Genomic DNA, 14,435 nt, shown 5'->3' on the forward strand with positions numbered 1-14,435 from the left:
CAGAGATCAGGGCCTGCCTCTCCTCTTCCCCACACGAGGAAGTTGTAATCGCAATGAAACCTCCCCTTGCTTTCTTCTCCAGATTGAACAAGACAACTGACCTCAGTCACTCCTCCTATTTCCTCGGCTCAAGGTCTTTCACAGTCCTCGCTGCCCTCCTTTGGATGCTAACAGCTTAATGTCTTTCTTATATTACGGTGCCCAAAACTACCCGCAGGGCTCGAGGCGAGATCCCTTTCCGCTGCTTTCCTGCCTCTGTCCGTACATCAGGCAGCAATTGTTCACTACGCTTTTCCCCCTTCTTTTCTATCAGAAAGCAGCCGGGTGGTTACTGCTAGTGGCTCTCCAGGCCGGTGCCACCCTCTGGGCTGCCCAGCGCTCCGGCTCAGCCAGGCCCACTCTGTGCCGGGCCAGCGGCGCCGCGGTGCTCCCGGGCAGGGCTGTCCCGGCGCCCGCTGTCCCGGCGCCCGCTGTCCCGGCGCCCGCTGTCCCGGCGCCCGCTGTCCCGGCGCCCGCTGTCCCGGCGCCCGCTGTCCCGGCGCCCGCTGTCCCGGCGCCCGCTGTCCCGGCGCCCGCTGTCCCGGCGCCCGCGGCGATGGGCGCGGCCGCAGCCAGGCGGAGCCGCCCCCGCGCGTCACGGCCCGGGCGGGCGGAGTGCAGCGGCGGAAGATGGCGGGCGCTGCTGGGCCGAGCTGAGCAGAGCTCGGGGCCGCTGCCTCCTTCCGTGTCAGGCTCCGGCTGGGCCCGGGCAGCCGCCGCAGGGGCCGAGCGCGCCCGGCCGTGGGGTGAGTAGCGGCGGGAAGGCGGGGGCGCGGGCCGGCCGCGGAAGGGCAGGGGAAGGGCACGGGCTGTGGGGGAGGCGGCGCTCCCGCTGCCAAACAAAGGGCGCCGCGGGGCCGCTCCCAGCGGGGCCCCGGGGGAGCGCCGGGCTTGGGCGATTCCTGGCCGCCGTGGCTCGGGGACCGGTCCTGTCAGTGCAGGGCCGCTCTGCCCTGCCCTGGGCGTGCCGGGGCTCCGGCGGTGCCGTGTGCGGGGCGGACCGGGCTCGGTGTGCGGGTGTCGAGGGCAGCGCGCCGTGGGTAAAGCGTCCTGCGGGTGCCGCGGGCACGGCCGGGGGCCCCTGTCACCCCTGTCCCGAGAGTGGAGGAACCTCTTGTACCGTGTTTCTCTCTTGTTGACTCGGAAAGGTAGATAAGGGTTCGACCCGTCGGGAAAGTTTTTGGCATCTAATTTCCAAGGTAAAGAATGACAGATCGGTTGAGGATGGGAGGGACCTCCGCAGGTTATAGGGTCCAGCCCTTCTCGAGCAGGGACAAGAGTGGATCTCCTGGACCGTTCCCAGAGAGCTTTGGTGTCTCCAAGCACGGAGACTCTGCAACCTCTCCGGGCAACCTATGCTAGTGCTGGGTCACCCTCACGGTAACAAAGTGCTTCCTGATGTTCAGAGACTCCTCTGAATGCAGAGAAGGACAGCGAAGCTGGTGAAGGGTCTGGAGCACAAGTCCTGTGAGGAACGGCCGAGAGAGTGCTGGGGGTGTTTAGCCTGGAAGAGGAGGCTCGGGGATGACCTGACCACTCTCTACAACTGCCTGAAAGGAGGTTGTAGCCAAGTGGGGATCAGCCTCTTCTCCCTTATTCTCCCTTCTCTTCTTATTCTCAGGATAAGAGAAGTAGTCTCAAGCTGTGCAAGGAAACGTTTAGGTTGGTTATTAGGAAGAATTTCCTCTCAGAAAGAGTGGTTTGATATTGTAGCGGACTGCCCAGGGAGATACTGGAGTCACTGGCCCTGGAGGTGTTTAAGGAAAGACCACTTTGTGCCGTGGTCTAGTTGACGTAGTGGTGTTCAGTTGCAGGTTAGACTCAATGATCTCCCAGAGGTCTTTTCCAACTGAATTCATTTTGTGTTTCAGTTTCTGCCCATTGCCTCAGGTCCTGCCACAGGACATCACTGGAAGAGTAGCAAAATATCATAGAGGTAGTGGGGCTTTGCCACTTCACATATGTGCTTAAAAATGGGTTGGAAAAGTGATTTCCTCTGTATAACTTTTGATAAAGAATTAATGGTGGAATAATACAGTAATATGTCTTTTGCCGGAAAAGTGTTTGAATCATTACCTGATTAATTACCTGACACTTCTTCCCCCCATCAAATAGTAAAGAAATGGACAGAAAAACAGAAGATCTTTTTCTGAGATCAGAACATGTAAGAAAACCCATCTTTTTGTTTACTGGATAGACATCTATTCTTTGTTCTGCCACAGTGTTTATTTAAGATAAATTTGTTATTAAGAAATTCAAATCTGCTTGAAATTCTGTGTGATCACAGCTTATGAAATGGTGTCGTATTAAAATTCTACACCACACCATTCACTCTTTTAAGTTGGAAACACTCAAAAATTTAGATTTTAGTCATATAACTTGCGTTTGTGACCATAAAATCCTTTGATTCTATGATACAGAGGAACGTGTTGGCCATATGAGACTGTGTGTGATGGCATTGCAGACTTTTTTGAGCTTTTGTGTATTTTGTACAGGTTTCGACAAGTGATTTGTGTTGGTTGGTATAGTTTAAAGAAACCCCTAAATATTGGTGACTGTTTCTGGTTGCTTTCTTTTATCTGATGCATTTAAAAACTGAAACGGTGATTTCACATTTTTTTGTGATTTGCAGGATTGAGCACCTTGTATTTTGTTTAGGAATTGAAATTTGTCTTGGAATTCAGATGTTCTTAGCAATATATTACTGTTCATTGACCATTTTGTCTTGAAGGTGGACAGATTTCTCTGACAAAGTATAAATCCTGTTATCAGATACTTATTTTAACTGATTTTTTAACCAGGCTGAAATATCAGCTTGTCTGATAGTTGCTATCATCAGACAACCAGCCTTGCATTTTAAGTATAGATTTACATCTGTCCAGTTTTTCATATGTAATCCTCCGCCTCTTTTGTTTTATTAAAACTAACAAAAAAAAATCTGTCACTACAATCAATATTTGGAAATGGCCATTGCCTTGAGTGCATAAGGTAGAAAAAAAGGACTTGTGTATTTCCAGTTTCCCCTACCTCTTACTGTGTGCAGTTATGATGCTTACAGCTGAGACCTCCTTTTGTGCAAATTTTTTTAGTTATATTGGTTTCATGTTTCGAAAGAAGAATGTCTGTGTGTCTTGCTGTAGTTCACTTTTTGTATCTTTTGATATTTTAGAGTTAGACAATTTTGTTCTTTGTGATAAAGTAACACAAAGGTAATTTTAAAAAAAATTCTTCTCACCTGGATAACAGAAATGTGGTTAAGAGAAGCAGCATAAATGTTCCCAGATAAATAGGGAAAAGCAGAAATGCAGCATAAGGTCATTAGTCACACTGGAATTTCAGACACTGGAGAAAAAGTGTGGGTGTAGACTACTTACGGAAACTTAGATTTGTTATTTCTCTCTGACTCTGAATACCAGAAATTAATATTTTTAGAGGTTCAATTCAGCTGTTCTGAAAATTTGTTCTTTAAACAGAATCCTAGTTGAGTCCCATTAGAAAGATTATTTTTAAATATTTGCCACTTCATGTGATGCCTGACTTGAGATCTCTTCATGCTTAGGAAGTATATCCATTTAGGAAGCGATTACAATAAGGTGTCATAAAGGCTGGGCAATGCTTGTGTTAGTAAGATTCTATGGGGTGTAAGTAAAGGTGATGTTTCAGTGTGTTTTTAATTTCTTTGTGCCATCTTAAAGCATAAAGACGTGGGAGAATATGAAACTGACTTATGTTAATTTTTGATAATAAATTTCATGTGTACAGTTCTTATGTTTCACATTTTTTTAATTCTAATTTGAAAAGATGACATTTCCATTTGTTAAAGGTGAAATGCTGTGCATTTACACAGTTGAGTTATACGTGCTCAGATTTCAGCAGCACAGTAATTATTTCCTTTTATAGTTAGCTGAAAGATCTGCCAGAGTGTTGCATGTTGGGAAGGTGGCTTTTGTGTGTGGAAAAGGAAGGAGGCATGAAAAATAGGCAACAGTTTTTTCATTGTATGATGAAAAATACGAATTTAATGTCATTACTATCTTGACTTTCTTTTCTCTTTTTGTTTTCAATAGGTATGTTCAATAATGCTAGAGTTAGTGACCAGTTTTGATATTTATTCATAAAAGATCACTGTTTGCAAAATAAGTTAAAAAACATGTGGAAGAGCTATGTAAAAATTATAATGTTGGAAAATTTAGTGAGTAATATTATTTCTTATATAGTTAGGAACTGATAAGAGGTTCTGACAATACATAAAATACCTGCAGAATTCAGTTATCAGGACCTCTGCTGTTGATATTGTTGCTGTTGAGAGAAACTATTATTTTTAAATCGACAAATATTTGCAGTCTTTCCAAAACGGTGATAATGTTTGTCTGCTTCAGCTCAGCATGCGAGAGCTGTACAAAAACAGGTTAATCCCTGTGCAAACATTGCCTTCACCTGAGCATTTGTGCACTACATATCTTTTCATAATTCTTGGTGTGTTGCTAGTTTCATAAAATACCAGGATTTGCTGCCCAAGGATATTGTGAGATTTCCAAGCTTGCAAATTTGGATTGTGAAGAAGAGCAGGTTTTTGCACTGGAAATTGGCTTACTTAGGTGGGAGAGAAAAATAACAGCATTAATCCTTATTGGAAAGGGGATTGGTTTCCAAATCCTGGTTTTAATTGAAATTTTTGCTATAGGTTGTGAAAATACTTCTGTATCAAAGAAAGTAAATGTATTTATTGAGCAATTAAGGGCCATTTATGTATAGGATGTTCTTGAATGATACTGGTTTTCCACTTTATTTATGAAATTTGACATTTTTATTCCGGGGTTGTTTGAAAACTGTGTGAATGTATATTTCAGAAGCTTTTTTCATTAGTGGGACCAGAGTAGAATTACTTCTCTAGACAGAGACTGTTCCTCAGGGCCATGCTTGAGTTTTTATTATTATTTAAAAGAAATCTGGAACATTGGAAGAAATCACACTTTAGTGACCAGCACCCATATCGACTTTGGGTATAGTGCCTAATTTTTGTAACATAATAACATACATTTTTTTTAACAAAAAGTTGGACTGCAGCTGTATTCAGCTGATGTTGAGTTGCTATCATGAGTGAAAGTATCATGAACAGAACCATTCAGGCTTATTTTGGGCATGTTCTTGGTAGGGAAGAAATAAAGCAAAGTTTCCAAAAATCTTAATACCGTCGTTGTTTTATTTATCTTTGTTTCTGGAGTGGTGGGGAGACTTTTCTTTGTTTGGTGGTTGTAGATGTCCCTAAACTGTACTTTCCTAAAGCCCTCCAGATATGTTAATCTTTTGGATGCTCTAAGAAGCTTGCCTGAAAAGGGGCAAATAAAAGTATGAGTATATAAAATGCATAATTGTAGTATTTGATTTTGTGATTCTTGTTTTTTATGAAATAGACTGTTTTTAATTCTGAGAAGGGGATATCATGTGGCAATGAAGCATATGGGACAAGAAATATTAATATTCTTGGAGATGTTTTACTGGTTCAAATCTTTTATCATTTTATAGAAATAATATTGACATGGAGTTTATAAACACGTCTCTAGACGTGTTCATTGGTGTTAGGTGTTCTGCTGTTAGTCAGAGGTTTAAGCTGTCTCTAAGGATTCAGGCAGAAGCTGCACTCTAGCCAGCTGGGATTTCTGAAGCAGGATGCTTATCTACAGTGCAGCAGGACTGTCTCTGCCTTTTGGAAATAAGCCCATAGGGAACATCAAGGGACGAATCTTACTTTGAGGAAGAAGCAATGCTGAATACTTTCTTTTCACACTAGCTAAGAATTAATTGGTGAAATTTTGATAGCAACTGCAGAGTATAAATCATTTGGTTGAGACATTTTTAGTCATGTTTCGGGGATGTTCTTAATACAGTTTTCAGTTTAGTATTTGGTATGGAAAATAGCATGGAGATTGAAGGTACAGCTACAGGAGAGAAGCTGGGAAGTAGCATAGGAAAAGCAGAAAATGCCTGTGGTGGCAGTGGAGCTAGCAACAAATCACATTTCATGGATTTCTGTTGTCTTATGTAAAAAATAATGGGAGGAATACAGGTGTATGTGAATACCTAATGTCGTTTTAGGTGCCTAAGAATATCTGAGATACTTGCATAGGGTTGTAAGATATTGCTGTAGTCTGTAAAGGATGTGGGCTGTTCTGGACTGGCAGCTGCATGCCAGGCAAGATGCTTACTTTACTGGAATTTTTTGTGTCTGAAATAGCAGTAGGAGCCAATGTGTCCACACTGAGTCAGTAAAATTGCTGTTTCTCTTCAAACCTTTCATGTTTTGTGTGGTTTAGTGCGTTTTTTGTTTTTAAGTTCGCAACCTCTCAATTGGCCCTTCCTCCTGCTGAAAAAAATGGAGACAAATTTATACCACCACTGTTGTGCTGCTCACCCTATTTGATGGTAATTTAACTGTACAGTAAACGTGACAGACCTTTTGTGTTCTTAATTTATTTATAGCTTTCTTCAGACTGGCTGCTTGGGTAGTGCCTAGGAAAACTGCTGGTGGGCTTTACATGTCAAATCTAGATTTTATTTTTTTTTACAGGTTTTAAGCAATGTCTGTAGTTTCTTTTGTCGCTAGACATTCATGTACACCTGAATTTCATTTGCACACAGAGCTGTTGTCATCTTAACTGAGGTGTTAACTGGCATTATTTTGAACAAGGCATTTCTCTATGTGGGTTATCTATGGCTGCTCAGGCAAGCTCAGCTAGCATATAACATCTTTACAACAGTGTGTATGATACTTACTTGGTAAAGGAACGGATGGTGTTACAAACTCTGTAAGCAATTTAAAGTGGAGCTGGATTATTTGATTTAAATCTCCAAATCCAAACTAACTTCTGTGCTAAGCACAGTGAAGTTCTTGCTGGCTTCCTCTCATCTCTTTTGTTTCACTTCAGTTGGAGGCACAGAAAAATTAGTTAACTGCTTTGATTTGAGAATAAAAGTAGGAATATTTGCCTGGAAAAGCCACTAGTCTGTACCTTCTCTGTGGGAGAGAATTGCCTAAGCAGTAGGCTGTAACATTAAACTGGAGGTTTTCCTCTGCTATTACAAGAAAAAGCCAGAGAGCATGATCCTGTCGGCCACTGGTGAGGAGAAAGTATGTGAAGGGGTAGTGTAGTCTTGCATTTAGCCCCATGACCTGTTCTGCATCCAGTGAAACTTAATTTAGGTGCAATGAGTGACTCCACTTCTGTCACTGTATGTGTATAAATTTGACACAAGTAGTACTGCGGGTGCTCTGAACTTACTGGGCACAGCTTTTTAGGAAGTCTGAAATAGTGGTCTGCCTTAAGAAAGAGAAACTTTTTCTATCTTGCATATTAGAGGTTAAAAACAAAATCAATTAACAGAAGCCATGTTATGTTTGACTAGCAAGTTAACAACATGCCATCACATGCAGGCCTGTCTGCATTAAGTTGCTAATAACTGATTTAGTAAATCGTGTTTCTCAGAGCTCCATATGGCTGCAGTTTAGATAGAATCACTGTATTTTGTAATGCTGATTAGTCTCAATGCTCTGCTTATACACATAAAGTAAAAGGGTTATATTGTAAATAGCTAGTATATATAAAGTATGTAATATATACAGATATTCCTATAATGCTGTGTATACATATATCCATTCCATTCAAAATATTTAGGCAGCACATAAAAGTTAGAATAATTGCTGTGATTTTCTAAGAACTAGAGAGAGTTAAGACTTTTCATGGAAATGTAGTGCCTTTTAATGCCTATCTCCGGAGTGTTTTGTTGAGGAGAATGGCAGGTGTTTGCACCCAGCAAATAACTTATTAGCATATACAATTCATTCTTTCTAATGTCAAGTGTCATAGGTGTTACTTATGCTTTGCTGTTTGTTTTTTTTTTCTTGAAATACAGGTAAGCTTTGTTACCTAGAAGAATTTTAAATAGTATGTGAAGATGGCGAGTCTGATGAGTCAGAGTCTGTTGACCTACGTAGAAGAAGGAAATGTTCCTGCTCTGAAAGCGCTTCTTGAGAAATGCAGGGATGTTGATGAGAGAAATGAGGTAAGATGATATTTGAAAAGGTCAGTTTCACATTGCAGCTTATTACTGAATGAATAATTAGTGAGATCACACTGGTTATTTAATATACAAATTTCAGTTTTATTTTGAAGTGATCGCTTATCTTTGCATAACCTGAACACTCTTAGTTCAGTCTCTGACAGCACTTCAAGCATCTTTCATAGTATTTGCTTTCTAGAGTGTTCTTCTGAGCTGGCAAATGCAGCTCTGACCTTACTTTGTGAATGGAGTTTATACCTGTATTTCTGTGGCTAAGAATTGTTTCATAGTTCACAGATCCAAGTGCATATGACCTGTTCACCATGGTGAACCTGGTATGATGATAACCCTTGCCTCACATCCTGGTTTTCAGGCAAGAGATACTTTAGTATACAATCCAAATAAGAACATATATTGTAATTTACGTGAACATATGCTCATCTAGATGAAAAAATATGTATCCAAGAGGTAAGTCTAGAGTTTACCAGGAGTACACAGAAGTCTTGATACACACACAGTAGGGAGTTTATATGAGCATTATTCAGAATCTTTTGTGTTTGTTGATCAATTTTTCAAATCTGCATAAAATGAGAAGAATATTTTATTGGAAAGAAGTCCAATGGCATATGTTACTCAAACGCAAAAAGCATCATGGAAGTGTGAAAACAATGTACAGAATTTAGCCTTACCTTATGTCGTGGTGTTATTAGATCTGGTTTCATTTAAGAGAGCTTTCTTTCATTGTTGGCACATTCATTCCATGCTGTGTATGGACATATGCTAAGGTATTTCAGATGGGACAATTTAAGTTTCAGAGCATACACATAAACCTCACCACCTGGCATGTAGCATATCTGAGAAGGAGAATGTCTGTTCCTTCTGCAGGCAATTCCTTTCAACAACATGGCTGAAATCAGACAGATTGTGTTGATTTTTCCAAGTGCCACTGCCTTCACCTTCTTTTTTAAATTTTTCTTCACTTATTGGTGGGACTAAATGTAGTCCTGCATTTCATTAACTGCCTTTTTTTTCAGAGATCATTTCCCTGATACTTATTATTTAAAGTCTTCATATCTGTTGCATTGGAGAAGGTAATTTCTGCAGTCAGGCATATGTGGTTTGCATCAGTTTTAAGCCCCTTGTGGGGACAGTCCAAATGTATAATGATAGGAGTTTTATTTAAATGATAGCTCTTCCTTGGAATTTGGTGGCTTTGAGTACAGTTCAGTTTCCAGTTTTGGACCTGTCAAGACATCTTTTCTTCTTGGGTAAAAAAAAAAAATACCAAAAGGAGAGTGCCTTTGGAGATCTAAAAAGATTGTTGGCAAGCTAAAGGTTGTTAGTGCCAGACCTCCCAGGCTGCAGTGACTTGTCCAATGGTAGGGTCACCCACATTGGTGAACCCTATTTTTCTTGAATGTGGTCAGTTGCCATAAAAGCTGGGATGTCCCAGTCAGTTTGTGTATGGATGGTTTTATTGCATTAACCCCATCAGTTTCAGTTAAGTGGGGCAAGTTTCAGCCTCTCTGCCTTTTCTCTGCACATCTTTCTGATTGTGTGATTTTTTCCCCTCTCATACCAGACACATGAATTAACAGCTAATTATAGAAGCTTGCTTTGTGTGATACGCTTTGATCCTAACAGCCTCCACTTTTTCTTGATGTGCCTTCCTTTCTGCTCTTGGTACTAAAGGAGCTTCTGCATGTTCAGTTCTGAATGTTCTGTTCTCTCATGGACTGCGAGAGTGGTAACCTGTAAGGTGACACCACTAATTAATTTCCTTAAAAAGATACAGATGTGCTCCTTTATAATTTGGTTATTCCAATACTTAGACTGAGCTGTGATGTACAGATAGACAGTACTTGATATGAGTGTGAGAAATACAGGCATTTAGTTCTGGAGTGTCTAGACTCTTGGGCAACTTTGGGGAATTAATCTGGAGGTCACAGATGTATTAATTATCTTTTGTTTTTGTGTTGGTGAAATCTTTATGATGGTTGCTAAAACGTTATAACATTATGCTTCCATTTGAGAGTCTTCTAGCAAAAAGGGAAGGATGTTTTCAGTACCCCTATACAAAATTTTACATCTGTTTCAGGAAACCAAAGTCAGTCTTCAGCTGTATGACACTTCTTACCGGAGGGAATAATTTTACCATCCACAGCCTCTTCTTGCCTAGACGTACTTCTGTGCCATTGCCCCAGTCCTTAATGAAAGGGTTAAATAGGATCCCAATATTGATTCTTTGCAATAGTGACTGGCCTTCAGCTGGACTTTGTACTGTTGATCCCAATGCTCCGAGCCCAGCACTGCAGCCAGTTTCAGTCCACCTCACTGTCCATTTGTCTAGTTTGTACTTCATTAGTGTCCCTGGTTGTTGTGGGAGTGTTGAAATCCTTGCTAGATATGGCATAAACAATGTCTCAGCTCTGCATCCACTGCCCAGTGGTGTCATCACAGAAGGCAGAGTGGTCAGTCAGGATTTCTGAAATCACTTAACATGTGTAGTCTGAACTGTTTAACTTGCATATCTTAAAGAGCAAAAGTTATGACTGTTTTCTCCTCCAAAGAGAACTGCTCTTTTCTAAAAAGTAGAGTTTAATTTTCTGTTGATTTTTTTTGAATATTTAAATTCTTTTTTTTTATGACCAGACCTAAAACTACTTCTTGTTGATATGAAATGTACTTTAGGATCTAAAAGCAATTGTGTTTTTTTGAATGTATACAATTTACAGCTATAACAGCATAAACTTACATGAGAGCATAATTTTTCTTTGTGAAAAATGGCCTTATAGATGTAATTACATAAGAAACAGCTGATGGGGCAGAAAACATTTTTTTAAAGAATCCATGCATCTCTGTGATTTGTGTATGTTAACAGCAGAAAGAGACATCAAGTATTTCTATTAATCATATTGTTAATAGCTTCAATTATGAAAATTAGTGATATTACTGTATTGTGATTCAGCATTGATTTTTATTCCTTCCAGGGAAATTGCTGGTCTACAGTTCCTAACATGTAGCTTTTGCATTATTTAGAGACTAGATAATTTTCTGTATGATAGAGACAAAAGCCAGAAGTGAGGTCAGGAAAAATTCTCCTAATTTTTAAAACTTGTAATTAATAATTTTACTGTAAAAATTAGCAAGTTTTACTTTTCAGAATGCAGAGCAATTGTATCTCAGAAATTTGCTGACACAAATTTAGCTGATGGAAAGGTGACAGAATCTGACTTTTAAAATACTTCTGAAGGCAAATAAATCAGCTTTTCTGTCTTTCATCTTCTCTCAGATGAGACTGTCTGTTAAGGACCCATCTTGCAGAGGACAGGAATGATACCTGTATTTCCAATGCTGTGAGATAAAAGTGGGGTATATATAACCTGACTGTTTTCTCCAAGGCTTTGCAACAGTTGCAACAGCAACTGTTCCTCTGAACCAGTGTGCGTGTTTTAATGGCCATTGTGGTTCCTGGGGTAGATACATTTCTTTATTAAATTGTTAACAATGTGACTGAGTTGTTCCAAGTTGTAAAGATGTAACACATTTTGGAGATGTCTTCAGCGGGCAAATAATTCGGTAAGGTAGATATTTAATAATGTAACTTATTTTCTTTTAGTAGCCCTGTTAAATGTCTGAAGTGTTTGGGGTTTTTCTGTGTTTGTTTTTTAATCTCCTATGGGACAGGGTTTAATACCATATTCTCCATTTTTATTTCAAGTATGCCTGTGTGGTTTCAACACCAGTTCTTCCTACTACTTCTCACTGGCAATTAAAAATGGAAACAATGTTGCTCTATAGTTTCTGGGTTTTTATTGTGTGGGTAGGTGTGCCATTTTCATCACTTCCCAATGCGTCTGTTTTCCTATCACTTTGATTTCAGAATGGCCAGACTCCACTTATGTTGGCTGCTGAGCAAGGCAATTTAGAAATTGTCCAGGAGCTTCTCAAGAAGGGAGCTAATTGCAACTTGGAAGATGCAGTAAGTACTAGTGCTTTATGTGATAGCACCTAACAGTGGAGGAACAAGAAATTTCAATGGGCAGTCAAAGAAAGGGAATTTAGGTTAGTGTTGAGCTCAGGGGGAAAAAAACAGGTGTAAAATGATGGCATATAAGAGAAATTTTATACAAAATTTCTTAGCTTTTGTATTTCTCTGAGCCTTCACAAAGAGTAGGGATATTCCTCAGATATTTAAAACATCTTAATCTCTGTTGAATTTGCTGGTGTTTCTTCTGGGAAATTAGAATAGAGACATACAGCATCAAAGACGAGGTCCAAGTGATTTTGCTCATCTCAGTGTTGTTGAGGTATGTCAGTGGGTTGAATTTTTGTTCGTTTGTGTGGGTATTTTAATGTTTGGTTTTGAAGTTTTTCCAGTAAATAGCTAGAGAAAAATTAGGTTAAAGGATTATTTCTGCCTTTCATAAAGCTAGAGCAATGGCAGAGAGGAGTTTCAAATTTATTTTCTGCATGCCTCAGCAAAAGAGGTTGACTGCAGATGAAAGATGCCCAAAAGGGATGAATAGAACAGAGATATTGGTAGAAAGTTTTGAAAGGTCTGTATATTCCACTGGAGACTTATAAACAGGAAAAGGATATCACTTGATTTTTTTACTTCTGCACTAAGTTTATGTGTAGCAGTATGGACATTCAGGAAAGGTCTTCTGTGGAATCTGTCACTTAAAAAACCCAGAACAACCAAAACCTACCAGCCAAGTCTCTATTGTTTTGAGACATTTTATTACAATTGCTATAAATGCCAAAATTTCCGTACTTCTAGGAAGAGGAAGAATATCTACCTTATAAGCTGTTGCTATATTTTATAAGTGTGCAGCATATAAAAAATCAATCCACACCTGGATGAGCTTTCAGCAGTGGGGGTAAAATAAGCATAATGCAAGGGGAAAAATGTATCTTCCTAAAGTGATCAGAAATATGAAAAGCTGTTGTCCAGATTACCTTGCATACCAGTCTCTTCACTGCTGTCACACACTATATTTGGAGACCCACTGCCACAATTTTCTGTGGTCTTGGTTAACATCTCGTTCCCTCCCAGCAGTTTTTAATGTCTTGACTTCATTTTCTAATCCTTTTTAGGTGCTGCTTCCTCCATATATTTATTAAGATAACCTGCAGTGAACTGAAGAGTGGAAAGGGCTAGATATTGGGTAGGAGAGCCCATAATTGGAGGGGAGATTTGGAGTAGTTGGTCTGTATTTCCATGTGTATAACTGGCACACTGTGGGTTTATTAGTACTTCTTTTTTTTTAAAGGACAGCTATTTTAAGGGCTTCTGTATTTCCTGTTGTGGATTAAACACTGAAAAACAAGGTTACTTGTATTGAAGTGTTGAATGTTTATAACATTTTTTCCTTTTTTTTCTAGGATAACTGGACAGCTCTTATTTCAGCAGCTAAAGAAGGACATGCAGCTATTGTTGCAGAGCTGCTCAGTTATAATGTCAATTTGGAGCATCGGGATTTGGTATGTGTTGTCTTAGTGTAAAAATCACATAGAAAAACAGTTTTGTGAGTTGGAGATTTTCAATTCCATAAAACTAAGGAAAGATCTTTCATTTATACATTATGTACCCAATGCTACTGAAATGAAAAAAGAATATATAGTTAAATATTGCTTTTTACACCTGTAAAATTACTGCTTTAGTGTTAATAATGGCAGCTGGTTTACTAGGGCTGCTTTTTCCCCCTTAATTGCTTTGGAAAAAAGCTAAACTGAAGAATAGTTTGATTTTTGGGTGTGTTTTGTGTGGGTGAGAGTTTTTTTGCGGGAGGACAGTTGGATTGTGGTTTTTTTGTTGGAGGTTTTTTTAGGTGGTAGTGGCTTCTTTTTTTTGAAGTGTTCTGGTAAAATAGTAATTATCTTTCCCAGAAGATACCTGTCTGTATTTACTTTCACTCTGGGCAGCCATGATTGTTCATACAGCAGTCCTTGTTTTGAGTCTCCTAACACTTGTTCTCATTCATCTTGCCAAATTTTAATGTGGGAAAGTGGGTGCTACAGCGCAGCCCATGTAAAGGGTTACAAAAGCTACTGACATGAATCTAAGGTTCGATAGCCCTGAAGAGCTGTAAACTCTCTCCATTGACAGAAGATGGAATTAGATATCTGCAAGGACTAATTTTGTTCTGCTTAAGGTAAAATCTGGAAAACCACTAGGGGTGAATTCAAGTGCTTCCTTTAATTGAAGTTCCACTCAGTCTGAAAGCTGAGGCATCTTCACTAACCAAGATATTTTGTTTAACATTAAGCACATTCACATGGCCAAGTGCTTTTGAAATTTGTTTACCTGACCTGTCAAATGCCTTAGGCAGTGA

General features: G+C 39.8%; 1 protein-coding gene across 3 annotated transcripts in view; it reads left to right on the forward strand.

The window, feature by feature from the left end:
* Positions 1-532: 532 nt before the first annotated feature.
* KIDINS220 (kinase D interacting substrate 220) overlaps positions 533-14,435 on the forward strand; it is a 73,744-nt gene continuing 59,841 nt past the window's right edge. For all 3 annotated transcript variants that reach the window (XM_086875892.1, XM_086875893.1, XM_086875894.1), the window contains exons 1-4: positions 533-785; positions 7,951-8,100; positions 11,981-12,079; positions 13,486-13,584. In XM_086875892.1, coding sequence (XP_086732018.1) covers positions 7,993-8,100; positions 11,981-12,079; positions 13,486-13,584 — 306 coding nt within the window. In that variant the 5' untranslated portion in view covers positions 533-785; positions 7,951-7,992. The remainder of the gene's footprint in view (positions 786-7,950; positions 8,101-11,980; positions 12,080-13,485; positions 13,585-14,435) is intronic.

Source organism: Cyanistes caeruleus, chromosome 2, assembly GCF_971803275.1.
Source record: "Cyanistes caeruleus chromosome 2, bCyaCae1.hap1.1, whole genome shotgun sequence".
Classification (NCBI taxonomy): domain Eukaryota; kingdom Metazoa; phylum Chordata; class Aves; order Passeriformes; family Paridae; genus Cyanistes; species Cyanistes caeruleus.